Raw genomic sequence first — 25,954 nt, 5'->3', positions numbered from 1 at the left:
CGTGTTTTTTGTTTATTTTCTTGAATTTTTTCACGCTTTTTGAAGTTATTTTCCTCCTGTATAGTTAAGATTAACAAAGAGCACACTGAGCTTTGAATTCTGGTTTCCCTCCTTTTCAACTCGGGCTCCGCTAACCGCTAGCCTGCTGGAATATACCAATCTATAGTAACTGAATTAAAAAAGCAACGCTTATGTGCTGCCTTTGAATTTAACCAAAAAAAAAACAAACTTGCTTTCTTCCTTTTCTCATCAAAGCATTACGTCATTAAGCACCACCCCTAAGACCAAGAGATTACTCTTCGCGCCTTTTCCTCTACCGTTAACAGAAACGCAATACGCAGAAAAGGAACAGTTGTTGTCTTTCACACAGCTAGACCTGTCCTCCAGCCGGGAAGCAAAGCACCAATTAAATTCCAAAGACCAACTCCGAAACCCGCCTCCGCTGACCCAAACCACCAATGAACTCCACACCAAAGACCACCCGCTAGGCTAGGGAGGGGGAAGAGAAGGCCATTACGTAATGACGCAAATACGCCTGGGAGTACGGCGTTCTAATGTGAGAGTTCGCGACCTTTTCGTCTGTGGTCGCCGCCGGGCCGAGCTTCGGTTGTCTGTTATTTGGCCCTCAATGGCTCGCGCGTCCCCCGAGCTCTCGGTTTCCAGTGTATCGGTGGCTCCTCGCGGGGTTCCCGGGCCGTGTTCGCGCCAAGTGACTACCACTACTCGCGTCCCGGGAAACTGCGTCATTACCAGTACGAAAACTCGCGCCTGAGAGGCTCGTGGCCCCGCCCCTCGGCATTTTCTGTGGTGAACTTGCTTGCCGCGTCCATCTTCCCGGGCAGGGGGGAGTCATGCCTGGAGTGGTAGAGGCGGAGGGCAGCGCGCTTCCTAAAGGGAGCCCGTCCCGCAAGAGCAGGCTGTCTCTCAAGTTCTTCCAAAAAAAAGAAACGAAAAGGGCGCTGGATTTCGTGGAACCGCCAGAGAGCGAGCCCAAGGGGGCGGGAGAGGCAGGCCCTGAAATGTACGTAGCGAAAGTTTCCCCCCCCTCCTCCGTCCACAAGCTGTGCCTCTCGCTACCGAGCTAACAAATTCGTATCTATCTCGATTGCTGAAGGAGACGTGTTGAGTGGAAAGAAAGTGGCTCTTGCTGTATGATTTTTGATGCTTCAAGTGTGTTTCCAGCAGCAAGGCTTCTTCTGAGTTAGATTTAGCATCACGAAAAAGGTTGCTTTTGGATTTGAACAGTTTTATTCTCTTATCAATATACGTATTGGGGTGGAGGGGAGGTTTGACTTCTGTTGCTTCTTTTGTATTAAAAAAAAAAAATTATACACGTAAATTAGTGTGATCGTGTGCTATTTCTCATTAGAACTTTGTCCAAGCAGTATTACACCTTTTTTTGTTGTGATTCTAATAGACATCTAAAATCAAGTAGTGCCTCACAAAATCTAAACAGATATGATGAAAAAAAACATGAATTATTCGTGTTTTATGTAATAACATTGCTTTGTACAAATACAAATTGCCCTAGATGTCTAGGGAGCAAGTTGGATTACTGTATCTTGAGAGATAATTTCACTGGCAAGAGATGAGGAAGGGCTAAGTTATTTTGACAGCTGTCTCCTTGTCGGGGAAAGCCTACTTTTTAAGAAGACATGGACTTTCTAGGTCTGATATAGAGGCTAATAAATTGGTGGTAGCTTTTGGTATGTGCCAGATACCTGTACCAAAGCTTGGCCATTTTTCATAAATAAGGCACAAATAGATGTTCTGCAGACATTTTACATTTGCAGTTGGCGTACACCTTTTTAAGTAGTAGTTCAGGGTACTTTACCTACTGTGTCTGAATCTATTTTCCTGACATTCACAGTGCTTTAACACCTGACTTGGTTATTGTAGTTTGGCAATCACATTTTTAGGCTGAGTTGTATTTTAGGCTTCTTGGGTTAATTTGATGGGGGACAGTACTGCTTATAAGGATAAATGCTTAAATCTTATTTGATATGGGAGCTGTTCTTTTTTTTCCTTTTATACATACACTTTATGGATTCTTTAAATTGAACAAATATGTTTCTTGCATTGTAATAGAAAAGGAGCAAAATTTTATTGCCTTTAGAAGGAAGGCCCAAACCTGGTTCTACAGTCAGGCTTTTCCTTCCAGATTAAATGGGGATTGTGCCAAGGAAATGGTTTCCTTATTGAGGGGGGGGGGGGAGTATTGAGCTTTTGAAAAATGATTTCCAAAGCAAAAGTACTATGCAGGACATGCAAAAAAAAAAAAAAATCATAGATACTGTACAGTAATTGGAATAACTAAAAATGAAAACTGTACAAACTGTCACAGGGAGAGAGAAAAAACTAAATGACATAATCATGTAGCAAATCAAATGTAGTAATGTAGAAGAAGAATCTTATTTGATATGGTGGTCCTATTTATATGATGCACAGAAGAGCAGAACATTCTGCAGACTACACCAACCAACAGCAAAGTGGAAGGGGACCAATGGCAAAAAAGTGTCAAAAAATTAAGAATGAAGAGTAGACGAAGAAGCTTTATTCACATCAACTCTGAATATACTCTGATTCGACAGGAGTTGTATTTTGTCCATATAACTTGCCTTAGGAGTCGCAACGTTGGTTTTTCTGTGGTCAAACAGCACAACACAGACTATGAAACAATGAGTATAACTCCCAGTTGGTGTGGAGAACTGCAAGTACCGGGCTAAATATAACCCCAACAAAAACAGAAATTGAGTGCTGGTTGCTGGATATGGCACCAGCATTGAATTTCCCAGTTTGAAGCATACCTTGGGAGACAGCAGACTATCTCCCACAATGTGAATATTAGACAGATTAAATATATTTTCTACTACTAGGTGAGGAGTGGCCTAGTGGTAGAGCTGCCGCCTCTGTACCATGAGGCTGTGGAATCAAATCTCAGTGCTGCTCCTTGTGACCCTGGTCAAGTCACTTAGGCCAGATTCTCAAAACTTTAACGCAATTGCTAAATTGGTTTCTGATGGTTTACAGCCTGCATGCATTTTAGCAGCGGATTATCAAAATGACTTATCTCTGCATTTAGCGAGCTTTCTAGCAGTCTCCGACACTGCCATGCAAATTGGCTCTTCAGTATTGAAATGAACACTCTGGTGGATTCTTAATCACTGAGCCATTCTCCAAGAGCGGCGTTGACTTTTGGTGATAAAAATCAGCGACTGGTCCAGGAATGCCGGTACGGTGACAGCACTTTAAAATGCATGCAGCAAGACAGATGGCCACTCTCTCCAGCTGCCAAGCAACCCCCCTCCCTGTGCTTGATTTAGATGACTGACCAGAGGGATGCCATAGGAGGGGCCTTAAACAACCTGGGCCAATCGGAGCCTCAGGCTTCTCCCCAGTGCATCCCAGGATGCACCAGGAAGGGAAAGATCCAATTTGAAGAGGTGGGCCAGCTGGCCAGAGGAAGTAGGCATCCCTTCGGTCAGCCATCTAAATCAAGATAAGGGGAGAGGGTGCTGATTGTCGGAGGCACGGGGTGTGTGTCTGTTGTATGGCTGCAGAAGAGAATGGACATTTCTCCTGCTGCTGAGGGGGGTGGTTGCTTGGCAGGAGAGTGTGTGGACATCTCTCCTGTTGCAGGGGGGTTGGTGTTTGTGCTGGGAGAGAATGGGCATCTCTCCTGCTGTTGGTGGGGAGGGTCGCTTGGTATGGCGGCGGAAGTGAGTGGGCATCTCTTCCGCTGTTATGGTTTTTGGTTTCTTTTTGTGTTTATTCTGCGTTTGTGCCCTTCGCTATCACAAGCGATGGGCATATGCAAATTTAGTGAGTTTCGCTACTCCCCACCAACCTCATTTACATGAGCGTTTTTTGGAGAATGACATGCTTTTTTAAAATTGCTACCAGAATGGCTGTAATAGCAGCCCATTGTTTTTAATGTGATTTTTTGATAATCTAGGCCTTAATCCTCTATTGCCCCAGGTGCAAAATAAATACCTGTTTGCACAAAAAAAATATATACAAGTTCTATTCCCTTTCCTTACTACTAAATAGCTTCTTTAGTGTTAAGTGAGGAATGTTGCACAAGGTAATCCATTTTAGTGATTAATTAAATTGCATATTATAATAGCTTACAAAAACAATGTTTTTCTACTAGCCTGTTGACCATCAGGAAATACTCAGTATATTGGTTTATCTTATTTGCTGTAGTAATTCACTGCACTCATATGTTCCTTAAGTAGTCCCCAATAAGAAAAAATCCAAAGTCCCCCTTTATAAAGACACGGTAGCAAGTCCCGAGTAGCAAATGTGACAGCCCATTCAGTTCCTTTGGGCTGTGTCATATTTGCCATGCCAGGACTCGCTACTAGGCTTTTTTAAAAGGGGCCTTTAATTTAACTGACTAGAAGAACCTGCTGAAACTACTTAAAGGAGATTGTTTAGTTACCTTGCCTGTTGCAAGACACCATAGACCAGTCATGAGTCCATGTCCAGTATGTTGCACAGTTCCCCTTAACCCCAGTAAATATAGGAGCCCAAGAAACTGTGAAATCACCTGATGTACAGTGGTCATGCTTTGTCAGTTGCACCCCTCCCTTTATTCTCATTGTTAGTAGTCACACTCATTCTTTTACCATTCCTCCTCTGAAGTAGTAACTTTCCAGTCTGACCCAGGCATGTACTCTTCCTCAGATTGTCATGTTTTTCCTCTCTCCTCCCCCTGCCTGGGGGTGGCATGGGAGGTTGGATGAAAGGTACGGGGAATGGAGAAGGGTAGGTGAGGCAAGAGCAAATGAGGGTAGTTTTCTTTCCATCACCTGCCTAACTACTGTGTGGCCCCTCGTGTGTTTGGCTACAAAGGGTGATGTGGAAAGTATCTGAAGTCAAGGGACTGAAGCACTGGGGCAAGTGGAGTGAATGAATTTCTAAGGAGCTAGAGGAGATCCCAAGCTTGGGTGATATTGTAGAATGGGAATCTGGGTTCAGAGAAAAATTGTACCAGGGAAATGGTGGAGTAATTTTGGGCTTGGTAGAGGAAGCTGGAGAAGGCTGGCAGGAAAAAAAAAAAAAAAAAAATTTCTTCATGGGGATGAATGTAGTAAGATGTCGGGGTGGGGGGGGGGCTTGAACATATGTCTTAGCAGATTCTGGGAACTTCAGGTCGAGATCTCTGGGAAGTCAGCAGCAGACTTCAGGGAAGCATGACTGGGATGGGGTGGTAGAGTAGAAATTAGCTATTTGCTGTACACAGATGGATAAAACCACTTTTGCTGTTTATATATAATGATTTTAGTTGGTTATGTACATGGAGGTGAGGGACTTTTGATTGGACTAATCTTGTTCTGTCTGCAAGTATATGTGAGCATAGAGATAGTGTGAGACTTTTTAAAAAAGACTTAGGAAAATACAAAAAGGCCAGTGAGGACAGTCTAAAACAGTGGTCATCTTTAAATTTTAAGCTGGGATCGCTTTAGGATTTTACCCCCACCCTGTTTTACAAAAGCGGTTTTTAGCGCAGGCGGTGCACTGAATGCTCTGCGCTGCTCCTGACACTCTTAGAACATATAAGTGACAGTTCTAATTTTGTACATAAAGAAAAATCCTATGTGTCTGTAACTAGTCAAATTTCTGTTAGATTTACTATTGTAGGCGTCAAAGTTGAAGACTTAGGGCCCGCCCTCTCTTTTATCAAGCTATACAGTCCTAATGAGCAGCGCAAGCTAAATGTCGAGCCATTCATTCTGTTTCTGTGGGCAGCTCAGCTTACGCTGCTTGGCAGCACAGCTTGATAAAGGGGAAGTTAGTGATTAGAGGCATCTATTTTTAAGCAAACTGAAATGTTCCAGTTCCCCAGATTTTTTTTTAGTGGTTCCCCTGATGAAGCAATCACGAAACAGGAGCCCTTTTGGGAATCCAATTGTTTGGAGCTTGGATTTTTGAACTTGGATATAGCGACATTTTGACCGTGAAGAATTGGAAATGTCATCTAAGCATTTGGAATTGTGACAACTTGATAGCCTTGCTATGTGTTGATAGTCCACTTGACAATCTCTTTAAAGATATGTTTTTGTGACTTATATTTATTATACAGATACTGGTTATAGGACGTTAAGATATTAGCTTTGATATAAGAATGGAGTTATTCTGACCAAGGATGTGTCTCCTACTTCAAAATCAATATTTTGGGGATAGGTTAAGTTCTCTGGATATTATTATTGCTATGTCCTGGTGACACTGAGGTTTTTTTCTCCATCATTTCTGATTGTTGGTTGATAGTCCCTGCATCAGTACTTTTTTTTTTTTTTTATAAATGTGTGGATCTTTTTCAACATAGAACATATGTCATTTGTTTGCCGCCATATTGGTGGGATCCAAATATCTTTAGATACTCTCTCCACAATAAGGTCAGTCTGAAGCTAGCAATATCATAGGGGCTTCTATTTGTGTTCTGACTCTTATTTGATGAATCTAGGTCTATTTCAAAAGTCAGAAGTAGAAAAAGGTTAGCAAATATGTACAATGAAGCTCATTTGTCTGCCCGATTTACTTCCTGGTTGGAATATAGCATAGACTTCAGTTTGCCTGTGGCTTCCCCCTTTCAACTTTTCAACTAGGGATTCTCTACTTTTCTTGCTTTCTCCAATTATTGCTGCTTTTGGCTCTACCATTTCAACTAGAAGTCTATTCCATGCTTCCATTTCTGTCACGCACTATATAGTAAATTTATAACCTATCTGTTTATGCATTATATATGTTAACCTGTAACCCGTTGTGAGCTCGTTAGGAAGGACGAGATATAAAACGAACCAAATAATTCAATATTTTTAGTGATATCCTGAGCTGACCCCTTATCACTTCCAGTGTCTCCTACACACACTGTTGAATTCCAGTATCGATAATGGAATAACAGTACAGGGTTCTCTTTTGAAACTTTTATCTGTTTCAATTTTATAGCCCAGAAGAGCTCAGAATGGGTAAAAAGTTTACATACATAGTATAACTTCGAGTCGAAAGAGCACATTGCAAGTTTATATATGGTATAGATTGGAGTAGAATGATTTGAAGATGCACTCTTCAGAATTTAGTAGGATGTACAAATAAAGCAAGGAAGATCAGCTATATTTTCAAAATGACATCTCTTTTTAAAAAAACCCAAAAAACAAAAAACTTACTTGACTTTTTTTCTTAATAGTTGTGATCAGGTTGTTCCTGCAGCGCATCCATCATCCCCTGCTTGCTGTGAAAGAAAGGAGAAGTTGCCACCTTTTGCTGGCTTGAATAATCTTGGTAACACCTGTTACCTTAACAGTATACTTCAGGTAGGGTCACAGCCTGGGCTTTATAGGCAGAAGCTCATTGTTTTTGTGTAAACTATTTTGGGAATGAGTAGACTTTCTACATCAGAAGAAATCAGCTTGTTCAGGGACAAGACTATATCATATTACAGATTTTATTGGAATATTACTGACTTAAGCCCAGATTCTCAAAACTTTTAATGCCATCACAAAACTGTTTTCTGACTGTTTAGCCCAGTGCACGGGCCACTTGGGTGTACATGGCCTGGCCGCCGTGGAGGATATTCCCGCCTGTCCATAGAAGCTGCCACTGCTGGGGATCTCGGGTTCCCTCCCCACCCCGAAGCCAACCCAGTTCTTGTTAAAGCTGCACTCGCTCTTTCAGTCTTCAGCAGCACTCCTTACAGGGACGGCGCAGGCAGCAATTTCCACGCTGCACATAAGTAGCTGACCTGGAAACCTCTCCAACATTCCAACGGTGGAATTGCTACCTTCGTCATCCCTGCAAGGAGTGCCACTGAAGGAGCGAGTGCGGTTTGTACAAGAACTGGGTTGGCTTTGGTGGAGGGTAGGAAGGCGAGATCCCCAGAGGCAGCGACGGCTTCTATGGACGGGCGGCTACTTATGTGCAGAGAGGGGGCACGAACTTGACACACATGGAAGGGAGGGCGCATGAACATGGGACACAGGAGGGAGGAAGGGGGCATTAACTTGGGACATAGGGAGGAAATAGAAAGGGAGAATTGTTGGGTATGAGTATGTGAGTGAGAGGGAAAGATGGTGGCATATGGGGAAAGGAAGAAAGGAAAATTGGTCATGGAGAGAGAGGTGCAAGGGGAGAGAAGGATGAGAGGGAGAAATGTTGGATATGGTGGTGGAGAGGGAACAGAGGGACAGATTGAAGGGGATTGCAAGGGAGAGGAATGTTGGGCATAGTGATGGAGGGAGAGATGTAGCATTGTGCTGGAGAGGGGTGATAGAAGGAGAAATGGGCATGGGGCTGGTGGGCAGTGGTGAAAAATCTGTACATGATCCGGGGGATAAGAGAGGGAGAAATGTTGGATGTGACAGTAGACAGTAGAAGCTTTCTGTTCCATGCGGAGCCGTCCGTTTCACAGCAATCATTTCATCAGGAAATGCCTTGTATCTATGTGACACACCGTAACTGTAAAGTTGCAATGGAAGAAAGATATGGCTTTGCTGCCATTCATGCTCGGTATGCTGCTGTTGCTGCAAATACAATAACACTTAAACTCATTATTGTTCATAGGTGCTATACTATTGCCCAGGCTTTGCCACCGGTGTGAAATACTTAAATAATATTATTGTAAAAAAGAAAGGACTGCTGAAAAATGAAAAGGATCAAAAAGACAAGGTAAAAATAGTTAAATACTAATTATCTGTTTATTATACAGTATAAATGTGATTAAAGGTGCTCAAAATGATACAACCAGTTATTAACGTCGGTTCCTTAAGAAGCAGGAATTTATCAACTTCCTCTTTTCCTCCTCTCTTTCAATTTCCAAACAGCTAGCCTGAACTGAAACAAACTTTGTTTGGAGGCAGGGGAGAGATACTGACTTCGGTAGTTTCTTAAATTTTATGATTGATTTAAAGGAGTGCATCTCAAACTGTGTGCCTCCAAGTGTGCCTTGGTACACTGAAGAGGAAGAGAGGTGCCTGCTAGCTGACTTCCCTACACGGTACAGCGCCAGCGCTACCCAATTCGCTGAAGGCCTGCATGTTTTCCCCTTCTCTCTAGCATCTCCTGGCTTCCCCCCTGACCTCCCGGTCTCACCTTTAAAGCTAATTACAGCAGCCAATAGGTAAAATGATTTTATTTTCAATACAGTAATTGAAATGTCAGTTTTGAGAATTTATATCTGTTTTGTATATTGTGTGTATATGAAAAATGAATGGAAAAAATTGCATTACAATTAGTAAAAGGGATGGGATCTGGAGCAGAGCTTGTGTGGGCTTAGGGAGGTCTGTGGTTGGGGTACTCAGTTGATATTTGTTAGACTTAAGAGGTACTTAGCTTGAAGTAGTTGAGAAACACTGGATATTTCTGTGTGCCTCAAGCCATGGTCACTACCTTTAGTGTGCCCCGGCTCAAGAAAGTTTGAGAGACACTGCTTTAAAGAGATGTAGGAGGGAGGAACAAAAAGCACAATTTGCCCCCCCAAAATTTATAGAAGGAAATTCAGCTCGTATCTCGAATCACTGTCTGTTTCATATTTTATAGAGCATTGTCTCTCAAACTTTCTCGAGCCGGGGCACACTAAAGGTGGTGGCCACGTCTTGAGGTACCCAGAAGTGCACGGACGTCGCCGTGATGACTTCACGATATGCATGACATCATCATGTCGACGTCCGCGCATGTGCAGAGGCCCTCCAGATGGGCCCTGAGATGCCAGTAGGGGGTACCAGCAGGGAAGAGTGCCGGAGAGGCACTGGCATTAGCTGATTGCCTACAGCAGTGTTTCTCAACTACTTTAAGCTAAGTACCCCAGCTAAGTACCTGCTAAGTCTAACAAATATCAACTGAGTAACCCAACCACAGATCTCTCTAGGCCCACCCAAGCTCTGCCCCAGATCCCATCCCCTTTACTAACTGTAATGCAATTTTTTCCATTCACTTTTCATACACACACACAATATACACAGCAAATATCAATTCTCAAAACTAATACATTTCAGTCACTATATTGAAAATAAAATCATTTTACCTACTGGCGATCCTCTGCAAACTGCTGTAATTAGCTTTAAAGGTGAGACCGGGAGGCCAGGGGGGAAGCCGGGGGATGCTAGAGAGAGGGGGAAAACATGCAGGCCTTTGGCGAATTGGGCAGCGCTGGTGCTGTACCGCGTAGGGAAGTCAGCTGGCAGGTGTCTCTCTTCCTCCTCTGTGCTGGTGCCTTGGCACACTGTTTGAGATACACTGATCTAGAGCATGGAGTAGTGATAGGTTTTGAGGTGTAAACTGAGGGAACATGAGGAAATAACTTTTTCATAGAAAGGATGGTTTAATAAAGGAATTTCATTCAAAGAGAGGATAAAACAAAAACATAAAATGAAGATTAAGGGATCATGAGGTAAGCATAGAGGATCCTTGCTAAAAGGTGAAAGAACAGAAAATGCAACCTGGCAGCAAGTGTCAATTATTGTTTTTATACATGCCTGATTTTAAGTGTGGCTGTTGGGGGCTGCCAGAATATGATAGAGATGTCGGTATGAAATGCTAAAAGTGATATTAGTAATTGGTTGGATTGTCTGAAAAGCTGAGATGGTAGGATTAACAGCAACTTGGTCTATTTTGCAAGCTACAACCTAGCAGAAACTGTAAAGGCCTTCGGGGTAACCTCACCCCCACAACCATTCACAACTTCTCACTATTCACACAGACGCATGTCTGAGCTCAGATGATAACAAGGTACTTTTTCTCTCTGAAAAAAACCTTTTTATTTTCAGAAGCACTAAACAAAGATCTCACGTGCATGCAGAGAAAAACTATCATATGCAGTATATATGTGAATACACAGACAAAGGAAATCTTATAACCAATATATGGCTTAAAATTTATAACTACAAATTACGGGAAAAAAAGTAATTTATGCTTATACAACAAAAGTATGAAGCAAAAGGTTTCTCTGACACTCAAACTGGAACTTCACAGCATGCTTGCACGTTCTCTGGTGCAGGGGGAGGGAGGGAGAGAGTGTAAGCTGATATGAGCAAGAGATAAAGGACTCTAAAGTATGTTGCTGAAAGAAGGTATATTACTTTTGTTTAAGTGCAGAGAAAGACCACACCCATAGGAAGAACAGGCAGAACCCACAGAAAAAGACGTTTTATTTATATGCTGGCAGAAAAGAGCACTTTTCCTAACCAGCTAAGCTAAAACTCAAAATCTAAAGTGCTGCCATGCAACGCATAAGCTAACAGAGGGAGGGGAATTCCTGAACATATAACAAGAAGTAAAGCAGTTTTTAGGTAGAGACAGAAGATAGGGAAGATTTTCTCATACAACTCAAGCTGACAACTTAGCGTCTCAGACCCAAAGGTACAAATGATTGTGATATACAGTGGAACCTTGGTTTACGAGAATAATTAGTTCCAGAAGCATGCTCGTAAACCAAATTACTCGTATATCAAAGCGAGTTTTCCCATAGGAAGTAAGGGAAACTCACTTTATTGGTGGTCCCCCCCCCCCCCCCCCCCCCCCCCCCCCCCCCCGAGGCCACCGGCGCTGCTCCACCTCACCCCACCATGTCCCAAAAAGACCCCCCACCCCTGAGGCCACTGGTGTGCTTCCACTCCCCCCCCCCCCGCGAATGCCCCCCCTCCAAGAACCAGCATCACCCCCCCCCCCCCCGAGAACCAGCATCACCCACCTGCCCCAACACAAGCCCTTTCCCCAATCTGGCACTGGCAAGCAGCACCAACTCACAGGACGTGCCGGTGAATCTTGGAGAGAGTGGTAGCCATAAGGTTTTGAGCATGCGTAGATGCTCAAGGCCCAGTCCAGGCAAGAGGCAGGATCTTCAGGCACTGGCACGTCCTGTGAGTTGGTGCTGCATGCTGGTGCCAAATTGGGGTAAGGGCTTGTGTTTAGGCTGGTGGGGAGGTGATTCTGGTTCATGAGTGGAGGGGCGCTCGCAAATCAAGTCAACGCTCGGTTTGCGAGGCACAATTTGCTCGAGTGTTTTGCTCATCTTGCAAAATACTCGCAAACCGAAGTTTGACTGTACTAAAATTATTTGGTCACACTTGCACACAGAAATTTGACCTTTACAATAGGAATGACAGAAATGCCAGAGAATCAGATGAAGATACACACATCACAGAGAGGGAGAAAAGAGGGCGTCCTCAGGTATGGTTGGGGGTTGGAGGGGGGTGGGTAGCAGCAGATCCAGAAAAGATGTTTCACTGATTAAACACTCAGTTGCAAAGACATACAGAGACACTTACATTTTAGGGAGTTCTGCCAAACCGGTTGATGAGCTCACATGGAAATTAACAAAATTCTCCCGGAATATGAAAAATGGTCAGATTTATATACTTCTGCTCCCATAGGCTACAATGAAAACTGCCCATTAGCCCTTTCTGATCTTCATGGTCAGTTAAATAAAATTCTTCATTTTTTAAGTGTCTATATTCTTATATAAATCATAAGTTTACTTTGCAAACTAATGAGCTAATGATAAAACTTTTTTTTTTTTTTTAAATATCTTTATTCCTTTTTACATTATACAAACAAGTGTACAATAAATCAAGTCACACTATACATTCTTCACTTGAAACTTTACAATCATCTTATACCATAAATTACCTCCCCTTCCTCCCTTTCCAAATATTTTTGTAACTACTCATCCTAATGTCATAAAACCCACCCATCCACCCTCCCATCCTATACATACTAAATGGGGATAAATTCATTTATTTATTATAGTAATCAATTAATGGTCCCCACACATCTTTAAATTTCTTATAATATCCTCTCTTAATCGCCAATGTTTTTTCCATTTCATACACATGACACACCGAACTCCACCAGAAACAGTAATTCAACCCCCTGTAGTCTTTCCAATTGTATGTTATTTGTTGGATGGCAACTCCTGTTAAAATCATTAACAGCTTATTATTATTCGAGGAGATTTGACTTTTGGCCCTCATAGACATCCCAAACAAAACTGTGACAGGGCCACATGATTCTCTAACATACAATTTATTTGTCCCCAGATCAATTTCCAAAAATTATTAATAAGAGGACAGTAAAATAATAAATGATCTAGGGTTCCAGCCTCAAGATGACAATGCCAACATCTATTAGACTTAGAGCAATCCAATTTTTGTAAACGAACAGGGGTCCAGAGTGCTCTATGCAACAGGAAAAACCATGTTTGCCTCATAGACGCAGACAATGTACATCTTATCCTCCAAGACCAAATACGTGGCCATTGAGATGCATTAATTTTATGCTTAATCTCAATGCTCCAAATATCTCTAAGTACAGTCCTTGGTTTTTTATTTAAATAGCCAGATAATGTTTTATACCACTGCGCGGCCTGGTGACCCAGAAAATCTGTCTGGAAGCATAAGAATTCTAGAGTAAAATGGGTATTTAAAGACTTCCATTCAGGGAACCCTGCCTGAATGGCCTGCTTCAATTGCAACCATTTATAACTTTGTTTTTTATCAAGACCAAATTTATGTTGCAATTGTAAAAACTCCAGCAGCTTACCATCATTAATAACATCATTTAAAGTACGTATTCCTGCCTCAATCCAATCCTTCCAGACAATCATAAAACCGTCTATTCGTATCTTGGAGTTCAGCCATATGTTTTGACAAGTAGATTTTTGAATAGTAATAGGAGTTAAATTGTTAACATATTTTAATGTTGTCCATGTGTCCATTAATATCCTATTGGTTTTCCTTATTCTAGGCATTTTAATGATAAGCAGATGACGAAGCCTGATAGGAGACATGAGTTGCCACTCCAACCATAACCAATCTGGAAGCTTCTCCATGAGTTCTGGGAGGACCCAATACATACCTTGGCGCAAGATATAGGATTGATGAAACCTATAAAAATTTGGAAAACTTGGAAAACCCTCCATCCTCAATTGGTTTTTGTAAAGTCACTAGAGCAATTCTTACAGCTTTAACCAGCCAAATAAATTTACTAAGAATATTGTTTAATTTTTTATACAAAGACCCCTGAAAAAAAACTGGTATCATTCCCATTTGATAGCAAACCACAGGCAATATCATCATTTTGACAGTTTGAACTCTTCCCCACCAAGATAATTGTAAAGGATTCCATTGCTCACATAACTCTGTTACTTTTTGCAATAAGCTTTTTTCATTCATTATAATTGTCTCATCAAGTGTGTTTTTTATCCATATACCTAAGTATTTTATTCCTTCTTCTTTCCATATAAAAGGGAATGAATCAAATAATCCTTTTGTGCAATGCACATTTAAAGGAAGAACTTCTGATTTAGTCCAATTTATTTTATATCCTGAAAACTTTCCAAATTTTTCTATCAAATCCAATAAATTTGGAATGGTTGTTTCAGGATTCCTCAAATGAAGTAATATATCATCCGCATATGCAGAAACTTTATATTCTTTATCCTTATGCGGTATACCCTGTATCTCCTCTTCCTGTTGAATAGCTAGTAATAAGGGTTCAAGCACTATATCAAAAGATAGAGGACATCCCTGTCTAACTCCCCTTTGCAATTTAAAACAATCAGAAAAATTATTATTGATATATAATCTAGCAACAGGAGAGATATACAGTGTTTTAATCATTTGTATAAATCCCGAACCAATACCAAACCATTCCATGGCCTGATACATAAATGTCCATTCCACCCGATCAAAAGCTTTCTCGGCATCTAGAGACACAGAAAAAGCAGGATTTCCAATTTCTTTTGTTAAATATAACATTTGCAATGCCAATCTGGTATTATTAGAAGAGTGTCTCTGAGCAACAAACCCTGTTTGATGCATACCAATTATGTGAGGAAGAGCTTTTGCCAAACGTATAGCCAAAAGTTTGGCTAATAATTTACCATCCACATTTATCAAAGAAATAGGCCTGTAATTTGAAACCAGCATGGGATCTTTATTTGGCTTCGGCAAAACAATAGTTAATGATTCTGCCATAGTGCCTGATATACAACCTTTCTTTAGTTGATTCTGATATAAATTTAATAAATGGGGTAAAAGAGTATTTTGAAATGCTTTATAAAACTCTACCGTAAAACCATCACCACCTGGAGCGGTCCCTACTCTAAGAGACTTCAATGCTGTTTGTAATTCTTGTAAAGATATTGGATTTTCCAAACTTCTTTTTATATGATCAGGAATCTTCGGACCTTCAATATTATTTAAAAACTCTACACCATCTTTTTCTTTACTTAAATAAGACTCAGAAGAATACAGGTTTTTATAATAATTTAAAAATTGTTTTAAAATAGGACCAATCTGAGAATGAATATCACCTTTTTCATCTTTTATTGCATTCATTTTCATCTTTCTTTTTTTCACTTTAAGATAATTAGCCAATAATCTTCCCGCCTTATTTGAACTACCATAATACAAAGCTTGCTGACATAGAATAATTTTTTTAGCCAATTTAGAAGAAATCTCATTGTATTTATATTTTGCTTTTAATAAAGCTTGTAACGTAGAATTATCCCACTTATTAATCAATTTCGATTCTAAGTCTTTTATTTCTTGTTCCACTTCAATAAATTGCTTATTTAGTTGTTTTTTAGAATAGGCTGAAAATGATATAATTTGCCCTCTCATCGTTGCCTTAAAAGCATCCCATATTATTTCTAAAGACACTTCCTCTGTAATATTATTTTGAAAATATTCATCAATTTTTGATTGAAATTCTTCACAAAATTTTGGATATGCAAGCAATGCATTATTAAATCTCCAGACAGGCCTAACATTATCTGGATCATTAAAATTTAAATTAATCCACACTCCACCATGATCTGATAAAATTATTGGTTCTATAGAGGCTTGAGTAACATCTTGTATTAGCCCATCAGAAACAAAAATATAATCAATTCTGGAAAAAGATTTATGAACATGTGAATAAAACGAAAAATCTCGATCATTAAAATGAAGAATTCTCCAAATATCCTTTAAATTACAAGAATTTATAAAATTTTCCAACCCTAAAGATTTTAAAATTTTACTAGGTTTTTTATCCAATAAAGGGTCCATAACAGCTTTAAAATCTCCTGCCACTATCAAATTATTAGCAGCCAGTGGTAAAATTATTGGTTGTAGAGTTTTAAAATATTCAATTTGATTCGAATTAGGGACATACACATTAAATAACGCCACGGTATTATTGCCCATACTCATGTTCACATGTACCCACCTTCCTAATTTATCTGCAGCCACCATACTAAATCCTGCTGAACATTTTTTATTTATTAAAATAGCTACCCCAGCTTTTTTCCCTACCGCCGGTGCAAAAAAACAATCCTTCACCCAATTACCAATTAATTTTTTTGATTCATCTCCATTAAGGTGAGTCTCTTGTATGAAATAGACATCCGCATTCAGTTTTTTTAAATATAGCAATGTTTTTTTCCTTTTTATCGGATGGTTGAGACCATTAATATTTATGAAAGAATCTTTAGAGTCATTATGTCAAATCAAACCAATAAACCAAAATATTCCCAACATCAATATTATATCCTCTTTTCCCCTTTTTAAAATTATTATTAGACCCCCCATCCCCTCCCCTGTACCCCTCCCCATACCCTTAATCCCCACCCCCTCCCTTCCCTCCCTTAAATTACATGCCAGCTCTGAAACGCACACCTTGACTAGGCAATAGATAAACTCCCCACAAGCTATATTTATAATTTCTAATCCATTAGCCAGATCATTATAATATTAAATGAAAATCACTTTATCAAACAAGACTTCTTTATCAAGGATTACCTCCTCCTTTTTTTTTTTCCTTTCTCTCATAAACCATCTTTTCCCTACTCACTCATTACAAATAAGATATCTTTGTAATAAATAAATAATCAAATAAACTTTTAAAATTACAATCATCCAAACTATATCCACCTTTTAGAGCAGATTACACCCCATACCCTCAAGTCAATTAACACCTTTAAATATTATTTAATATATATTAGAAATCATCCTTCCTAACTTTTTCTTTTCAAAAAGTATATTAAAGTCAGACCAACTTTTAGCAAAACCTACAGTATTATAACCACTGTTACATTAACAGATTTGCAAATGCAAAACCTTAGTCCATACATAATATCAAACTTCCTCTTCTTGAAATGAGGTGCTGTATGCCACATAAAGTCACATTTCAAATCTCCTCTTGCTTGCAGATCCATACCAACTAGTGTCCTCTCCCTTTCTGCTTATACATTCTCATTCACATCCTTTGGTCCATATAAAATCTCCTCTTCAAACTATTTTTCATAAAGATTTGCAGTGGCCACGATTTCAGACTTATGGTGTCAATCAAAAATCCTTCACCTCATACATATATAATCCCTGTTTCTTTATTATTGACCACCACAATATCTGTCATTTTTATTTTAATGCCAGGCCAACTATATATCAGAACCATCTTTAATAAATCCTCTGCTGCATTAATGGATTTTCCATTACAATGTCATTATTCCATATATCACAGCAGACTTCCTCTTTTTTTTTTTTCAATTAAAAATTATAAGGCATACAAAGTCACATTCCAACACACATCTTGCTTGCAGATCCATTCTAATTAATGTCCTCTTGCTTGTAGAATATACTTTTTCATTCTCAGTATCATATATTATCCCAGGACAAGCAGGCAGCATATTCTTTACGCATGGGTGACGTCACCGACGGAGCCCACGGTACGGACCTTTTTACTAGAAAGTTCTAGTTGGCCGCACCGCGCGTGCGCGAGTGCCTTCCCGCCCGACGGAGGAGAGCGTGGTCCCCAGTTTCTTCATTTCCGCGGAGCGAAGAAGACGTGTGTTTTTTCAACAGAGTTGAAATCCTCCTTTTGCCTTCCCGCTCGCGTTATTTTTTTCGGTTTTTCACCTTCGGGTACTTTTTTCTTCCCAATTCCAAAAAAAAAAAAAAAAAATCTTTCTTTTGTTTTATTTTTTCGTTCCTACCCCGGCGGGGCCTATTGCCACGATCCAGGCCTCGGGGTTTGATTTTGCGGAGGCCGTGTTTCCATTCATGCCCCCGCAACCAGGTTTTAAGAAGTGCCAGCGGTGTGCACGCCCGATCTCCCTCACTGACCCACACAATTGGTGCTTGCAGTGTCTGGGACCAGAGCATCGGGCGGACTCCTGCACCCGCTGTGCCACTCTTAAAAAGCGCACGTTGAAGAATCGTCAAATCCAACAGAATTTACTTTTCGGCATCGACGCCGCCTGAGACGACGTCGGCGCCTCCGGCGCCAGGTAAGCCGGCTAAGAAGCCTTCCACCCTTGAGCGCCCTCCCACCTCGGGGACGGCACCAGTCCTCTCGGCTCCACGCCGGGCCAAGAAACGCTCCACTCCGATATCGGTGAGTGCCTCGTCATCGGCTCCCTCATCGCCGGAGTGTAGAGCGGCACCCAAGGAACCAAAAAAGAAAAAAGTGGTTCCGGTGCCTCCCCTGGATGACCGCATTGCGGCCATCCTCCAGGACAAGTTGCAAGAGCAACTCCACCAGCAACTTCAGCAGCTCTTACCATCTATCTTGGCACCGCTGCTCTCGGTACCAGACCGGCCCGAGCCCCGCACCGTCCAACCGGTATCCACTCCATTGGTACCTATGGACTCTTCCATGCCCATTCTCTCGGCACCGCATCTCCATTCCCATACCGAGCCAGTCGCCTTAACGACGACGGATCCTCCTCGGGACCGAGCAGGACACCGGTCTTCCCATGACCCGGACCGGCACCGGTCTTCCCAAGACCCAGACCGGCACCGTTCTTCCCGGGATCGGGACAGACACAGGTCTACATCGCCAGGGAATGTCTCGGTACGCTCAGGCAAGTCTTTGTCTAAGACTCACCATGCCGACCCGTCCACTCCGGTCTCTCGACACGCAACCACCGATGTCAGAGACCCGGACCTATGGGAAGAATCCCCCCCCGGTACCGAGGAGGATGCATCGTCGTCGGACGAAGAGCCTTCCGCACCCGAGACCACTTCCAAACCTGAACAATCTTCCTTCTCTAAATTTCTCAGGGAGTTGTCAGGGGCTTTGTCTTTGCCATTGGAATCTGACTCCAAAAAGTCACAAGCTTTCCTGGAGGCTCTGGATTTCGATCAACCTCCCAAGGAGTTCCTAAAGTTACCTGTTCACGATATCCTACGGGAAACTTTTTATAAAAATTGGGAGAACCCGCTAACTGTCCCTGGGGCCCCCCGTAAATTGGACAGTCTCTATAGGGTCATACCAATCCCAGGTTTTGATAAACCCCAACTGCCCCACGAGTCTCTCCTGGTAGAATCCACCTTGAAAAAGACTCAGGGCACCAGTGTGTACGCCTCCACCCCTCCTGGCAGAGAAGGAAAAACTATGGACAAATTTGGCAAACGGCTCTACCAAAATGCCATGCTTGCCAATAGGGCAAACAACTACTCCTTCCATTTTTCCTTCTACCTGAAACATCTGGTAATGCAACTCTCCTCCATGCAAAAATACATGCCGGAGCACAAGGTCCCTCTTTTCCAGCAGCACATCTCCAGCCTGCTTCAACTGAGGAAGTTCATGGTGCGCTCTGTCTATGACTCCTTTGAGCTCTCCTCCCGTGCATCTGCCATCGCTGTGGCTATGCGCCGCCTGGCCTGGCTCAGGGTCTCTGATCTAGACGTCAACCATCAGGACCGTCTAGCCAACGCCCCATGTCTGGGAGATGAACTATTCGGAGAGTCCCTGGATACCACCACTCAGAAGCTCTCCGCCCATGAGACCAGATGGGATACTCTCATTAAACCAAAGAAAAAGACTCCTCCTGCTCGTCCTTATAGACCGCAGACATCATATCAACGCCGGTTCTCTGCCAGACCGCTCAACCCACCTGCACAGCAACCTAGGCGGGCCCGCCAGCACCAACACACCCAGGCTCGTGCCCAGCCTAATCAACCTGCAAAGCCTCTTCCTCCTGCCAAACCTTCTCAGCCCTTTTGACTCCTCTCTCCAGGGCTTAGCCAGTCTTCCACCCTCATTGCCTCTTCCTCAGCCAATCGGAGGCAGGCTCCACATTTTCTTCAGCCGTTGGGAGGTCATCACATCGGACCAGTGGGTCCTCAACATCATCCGCCACGGCTACTCCCTCAACTTCCAGACTCTTCCGCCAGACAATCCTCCCGTCGAGTCTGCTTCTCTCTCAACTCAAACCCCCCTCCTCCTGAGGGAGGTTCAATCCCTCCTCCTTCTCAATGCCATCGAAGAAGTACCTCCAGATCAAAGGGGTCAGGGATTCTACTCCCGCTACTTCCTGGTACCCAAAAAGACAGGAGACCTTCGTCCCATTCTCGATCTCAGGGACCTCAACAAGTGTCTAGTCAAGGAGAAGTTCAGAATGCTCTCCCTTGCCACGCTTTACCCTCATCTCTCTCACAACGACTGGCTATGTTCCCTGGACCTCAAAGAGGCCTACACTCACATACCAATCAATCCAACTTCACGTCGCTACCTGCGATTCCAGGTGCACCATCGCCATTATCAGTACAAGGTGCTACCTTTTGGCCTCGCTTCATCACCCAGGGTGTTCACCAAATGCCTCATTGTGGCGGCGGCCTTCCTCAGGTCTCACAACCTCCAAGTGTTTCCCTACTTGGACGATTGGTTAGTGAAAGCTCCTACGTCTCCTCTTGTGCTACAAGCCACTCAACATACCATCTCTCTTCTCCATCTACTGGGGTTCGAGATCAACTACCCCAAGTCGCATCTGCTTCCCACACAGCGCCTTCAGTTCATCGGAGCAGTTCTCGATACCACACTAATGAGGGCATTCCTCCCCTCCGATCGTCGACGGACTCTGCTCCACCTCTGTCATCAGGTGCTCCTTCATCACACCATCCCAGCTCGACAGATGATGGTCCTCCTGGGACACATGGCATCAACGGTGCATGTGCTTCCCTTAGCACGACTCCACCTCAGGACACCTCAATGGACTCTGGCCGACCAGTGGTCACAGACCTCGAATCTTCTTTCTCATCCCATCTCTGTGACATCATCTCTTCAGCGATCTCTACAATGGTGGTTGAACTCCTCAAACCTTTCCAGGGGCCTTCTGTTGCATCTGCCCCCACATTCCATGATCATCACCACGGATGCCTCCCCTTATGCATGGGGAGCTCACCTGGGAGACCTACGCACCCAGGGTCTTTGGACCCCACAGGAGCGTCGACATCACATCAATTTTCTAGAACTACGAGCCATGTTCTATGCTCTCAAGGCCTTCCAGCACCTTCTTTGTCCTCAGGTTCTGCTCCTGTGCACGGACAACCAAGTCGCCATGTACTACATAAACAAACAGGGCGGCACAGGATCTCGCCTCCTTTGTCAGGAGGCTCTTCGTATTTGGACCTGGGCCACGGCCCGCAGTCTCTTCCTCAAGGCGGTCTACATCCAGGGCGAACAGAACTCCCTGGCCGACAATCTCAGCCGCGTCCTTCAACCTCACGAGTGGACTTTGGATCCTCCCACGCTCCACTCCATCTTTGCTCGCTGGGGCACTCCGCAGATGGACCTATTCGCAGCTCCTCACAACCATCAGCTGCCCCAGTTCTGCTCCAGACTCTTCTCTCCTCATCGTCTGGCCCCGGATGCATTCCTTCTCGACTGGACGGATCGGTTCCTCTATGCCTTTCCTCCCCTACCTCTGATGTTGCGGACTTTATCCAAACTCCGCAGGGACGGAGCCACCATGATCCTCATAGCTCCCCGGTGGCCTCGTCAACACTGGTTCTCCCTTCTACTTCAACTCAGCTCCAGGGAGCCCATTCCTCTACCTGTGTTTCCTACTCTACTTACACAGCAACATCAGTCTCTACTACATCCCAATCTGTCTTCCCTCCACCTGACAGCTTGGTTTCTCTCGGGCTGACCTCTTCAGGAAATCTATCTCAGCCTGTCCGTCTCATTTTGGACGCCTCCAGGAAACCGGCCACCCTCCAATGTTACCATCAGAAGTGGACCAGGTTCTCCTCTTGGTGCCTCCGTCATCATCACAATCCCACCTCCTTAGCGGTGGAAACTGTTCTGGACTACTTACTCTCCCTGTCCAACGCAGGCCTCAAGTCTACCTCAATCAGAGTCCATCTCAGTGCCATCACGGCTTTTCATGAGCCTGTCCTAGGAAAACCTCTCACGGCTCACCCTCTGGTTTCCCGATTCATGAGGGGCCTCTTCAACATCAAACCACCTCTGAAGCCTCCTCCGGTCGTCTGGGACCTGAATGTGGTTTTGTCTGCCCTCATGAAACCTCCCTTTGAGCCACTTGCCACAACTTCGCTCAAATTTCTGACATGGAAGGTTCTTTTCCTCATTGCCATCACCTCTGCCAGGAGGGTTAGTGAGCTTCATGCACTGGTTGCCGATCCACCGTTCACTATTTTTCACCATGACAAGGTGGTTCTGCGCACCCATCCAAAGTTCCTTCCAAAGGTGGTCTCAGCTTTTCACCTCAACCAGTCCATTGTTTTGCCTGTGTTCTTCCCGAAACCTCATTCACATCCCGGAGAACAGGCATTGCACAGTCTTGACTGCAAGCGTGCCCTGGCTTACTATCTCGATCGTACAAGGGCTCACCGCTTGTCCCCTCAGCTCTTCCTGACCTTCGACCCGAATCGTTTGGGTCGACCGGTCTCTAAACGGACGCTATCCAACTGGCTTGCCGCTTGCATCGCGTTCTGTTACGCTCGGGCCGGTCTGTCACTAGACGGTGCTGTCACGGCCCACAGGGTAAGAGCTATGGCCGCTTCTGTTGCTTTCCTCCGTTCCACACCCATTGAGGAAATCTGCAAGGCGGCCACCTGGTCCTCAGTTCACACATTCACTACTCACTACTGTCTGGATGCTTTCTCCAGACGGGATGGGCACTTCGGCCAATCTGTACTTCAGAATTTATTTTCCTAATGGCCAACCATCCCTCCTCCCTCTTTGTTAGCTTGGAGGTCACCCATGCGTAAAGAATATGCTGCCTGCTTGTCCTGGGATAAAGCACAGTTACTTACCGTAACAGGTGTTATCCAGGGACAGCAGGCAGATATTCTTACGTCCCACCCTCCTCCCCGGGTTGGCTTCTTAGCTGGCTTATACTAACTGGGGACCACGCTCTCCTCCGTCGGGCGGGAAGGCACTCGCGCACGCGCGGTGCGGCCAACTAGAACTTTCTAGTAAAAAGGTCCGTACCGTGGGCTCCGTCGGTGACGTCACCCATGCGTAAAGAATATCTGCCTGCTGTCCCTGGATAACACCTGTTACGGTAAGTAACTGTGCTTAACTTATCTCCTTCAAACTGTTTTCCAAAATCCTCCAACAGTTCCTCAGTCTGTCTTTCCAATCAGCAAGTCAATTCAGTCCGTCTATTAAACCACTGTCCTTTAAAAAGTCTGTAATATTGCATCTCATATACTCTTACAGGCTACATTCCATTTGCCTCCTGACAAGATGGAATGTGGAATGTTTTTGAATCCAACTGCAGTCCTTCCTTCAGAATCACATTAACTTTTTTAAACATATGAATTTCTCAAACAAAAATAAACATTACAACCAAGAAAGTAAATACTTTCATCCAGATCTCCTCTTAAGTAGCCATTGGTGATTCACACTGCTCCAGAAACTCCTTAAGTTTTGCTGCAGATTCAAAATTCAAAGTTTTATTCTTATAAGTGACCCGCATAATTGCCGGGTATATGAGACCATATCTAGCTCCCAGACTTCTCAGCTGTGGTCTCAGGTCCAATAACTGCTTCCTCTTTTGTGCCGTTGCTCTAGCAAAGTCAGGAACGATGTAAATCTTAGAGTCCTGACATTTAAAATTTTTATTATCTTTGGCCAATTTAATTATTTCAGCTACCTGCTGATATCTCAGTAGCTTAAAAATCAGTGGACGTGGTCCTTTCTGGCTGCTTGTCAATCTCGTTGGGACCCTGTGCGCGCGTTCGATTTCCAACGGAAATTTATTTTTTATCAGGAGCACCTTTGGCAAAAAATTGAGCAAAAATCCAATCGGATCTGACTGTTCAATTCCTTCCGGGACCCCAAGCACCCTTAAATTGCTCCTTCGTTCCCTATTAGATAAATCTTCCAGCTCCCTTTTCAGCGCTTCAATTTCTTTACTGTGTTCCTTATGCTGTACACTTTCCTCCTCACACTTTTCCACTCTTTTCTCTATTTGGTCCACTTTTAATTCCATCACTTGCAGTTTATTTGACAAGCACACCATCTCTTCCTTTACTTCTTTTATACTTTTAGCACATTCTAAAACTATTTCTTTTACCGCCTGGATTTCCTTCATTATGTCTTTATTTTCTACATCCTCCGGCGGCAACGGAACTGACAGCGGGGAAGCCGTATCAAGTTTTGACCGCTTCACACTTCCTGAGCTGCTTCCCGCTGTCAAATTTTTATTTTGCTTACCCGAAGCCATAATCAATCTCCAATTCACTTTTCAGAGCGAAATTTGAAATTTTTCCTGACTATATTATCTGTCAGTTAGCTTGCCTTCACAGAGCTACTCCATTACCCAGCCATCTTCGTCGGCTCCAAAGCCACACCCCCATGATAAAACTTTTCTGATATGAGATCACACACAGGTGTGTGTTTGTTCCCAGGCCCCAAAATAATGTCATGGATAATTTTATGGTGCCACCAATTGGACTGGACTGAACATGAGGTAAACCCAGATGTACAAGATGGGGCAGAATTGACACCAAGATGTCCTCTATCCTAACAAACCTAGGCCTCGTGCCCACAACACCTGCCCAATTACAGTTCCATCTTATCTGATGAAGAGAGATGCTCGAAAAGAATATCATCTGACTAGGGAAGTTTGGGCCTATAATATCCATTCCCAGCCATCCCTCATATATCAAATAGTGAAGGAAGATGGGGCCCAATTAAAGAGGATGGCCTAGATTAAGAAAACCTTTGAGGTAATTGTTCTTGGTACTAATCGTTAGAAAAGGCACACATTATCTACATGGAGACAAGCACAGAAAAAAATAATTGGAAAGATCAAAGAGAATTAGGCCTGAGGCCTAATCTGCTAGGCCAGTGTTTCTTTGTGTAGAATTTTAGTGAATTTTCTCCATCTAACTCCCTTGGCTGTTAACACTTTCTTTCTCTGTTGCTCATCGATGTTTCAGCTGTGCCAGGCCTAATGCACGTGTCAAAAATGAAAAACTTAAGACAGCTTATTCTGCTTGTTAAGCTCCATGCACTTACAAAACACGGGTACTTGTGTAATTAGTTGTCTGGCAGGCAGCAGAGGAACCTAGAAGCTGGATATTTGGGCAAAGGATGTACCAGTATTTTGATGCCTATTTAGTTAAACCTCTATAGCTAGGCATTGGGGAGAATTATGTGGGGATGTTTATGGTGGTCTACCCAGTACAGTGGCATTCAAGGGAGGATGACATATTATCCTGGATAATGAACAATCTTGCAGATGATTGAAACATGGCTTGCAGTTAAGCTCTACTTTTAGTAGTGAGTTTTAAAGTAACTGGGTATGCTGGATGGGCCTGCAGATGTCTCCTACTGACACATCATGTTTTATATTCTTAAATGGCTTATGAAATTTTTTTTCTAGAAGACTATGCATTGGTATGAAAATTAACAAGAACACTTCTGTATTATTTTTGCAGGTTGGTTGTAAAGAGGCCTTGTCAACATCTTATGAGCTAATTTGCAGTTTGCATTGCCTGATCCTTTCTATTGAACAGCTTCAGGTCAGTTACCTCTTAAATCCAGAAAAGTATACAGATGAACTAGCTGCTCCACCTCGAAGACTGCTGAATACACTTAGGTACTTTTGTCTTAAATTTTACACAGACATTTATCCGCTATAATAAAATCCTTAGCGCGCATGCACACTTCAATCTCTGTGTTCCGTGCCTCCATGGTGGCGTGCCACACATTC

The 25,954-nt window shown here is 43.1% G+C and overlaps 1 protein-coding gene across 1 annotated transcript in view; it reads left to right on the top strand.

Moving 5' to 3' along the window:
- The first annotated feature begins 304 nt into the window (after nucleotides 1-304).
- USP1 (ubiquitin specific peptidase 1) overlaps nucleotides 305-25,954 on the top strand; it is a 65,755-nt gene continuing 40,105 nt past the window's right edge. The window contains exons 1-4 of the mRNA XM_033917250.1: nucleotides 305-1,021; nucleotides 7,190-7,316; nucleotides 8,563-8,667; nucleotides 25,680-25,840. Of these exons, the coding sequence (XP_033773141.1) occupies nucleotides 852-1,021; nucleotides 7,190-7,316; nucleotides 8,563-8,667; nucleotides 25,680-25,840 (563 nt within the window). The 5' untranslated portion in view covers nucleotides 305-851. The remainder of the gene's footprint in view (nucleotides 1,022-7,189; nucleotides 7,317-8,562; nucleotides 8,668-25,679; nucleotides 25,841-25,954) is intronic.

Source organism: Geotrypetes seraphini, chromosome 12 (assembly GCF_902459505.1).
Source record: "Geotrypetes seraphini chromosome 12, aGeoSer1.1, whole genome shotgun sequence".
NCBI lineage: Eukaryota > Metazoa > Chordata > Amphibia > Gymnophiona > Dermophiidae > Geotrypetes > Geotrypetes seraphini.
Note: the sequence above shows the minus strand (reverse complement) of the source record. Positions and strands in the feature narration are given on the sequence as shown.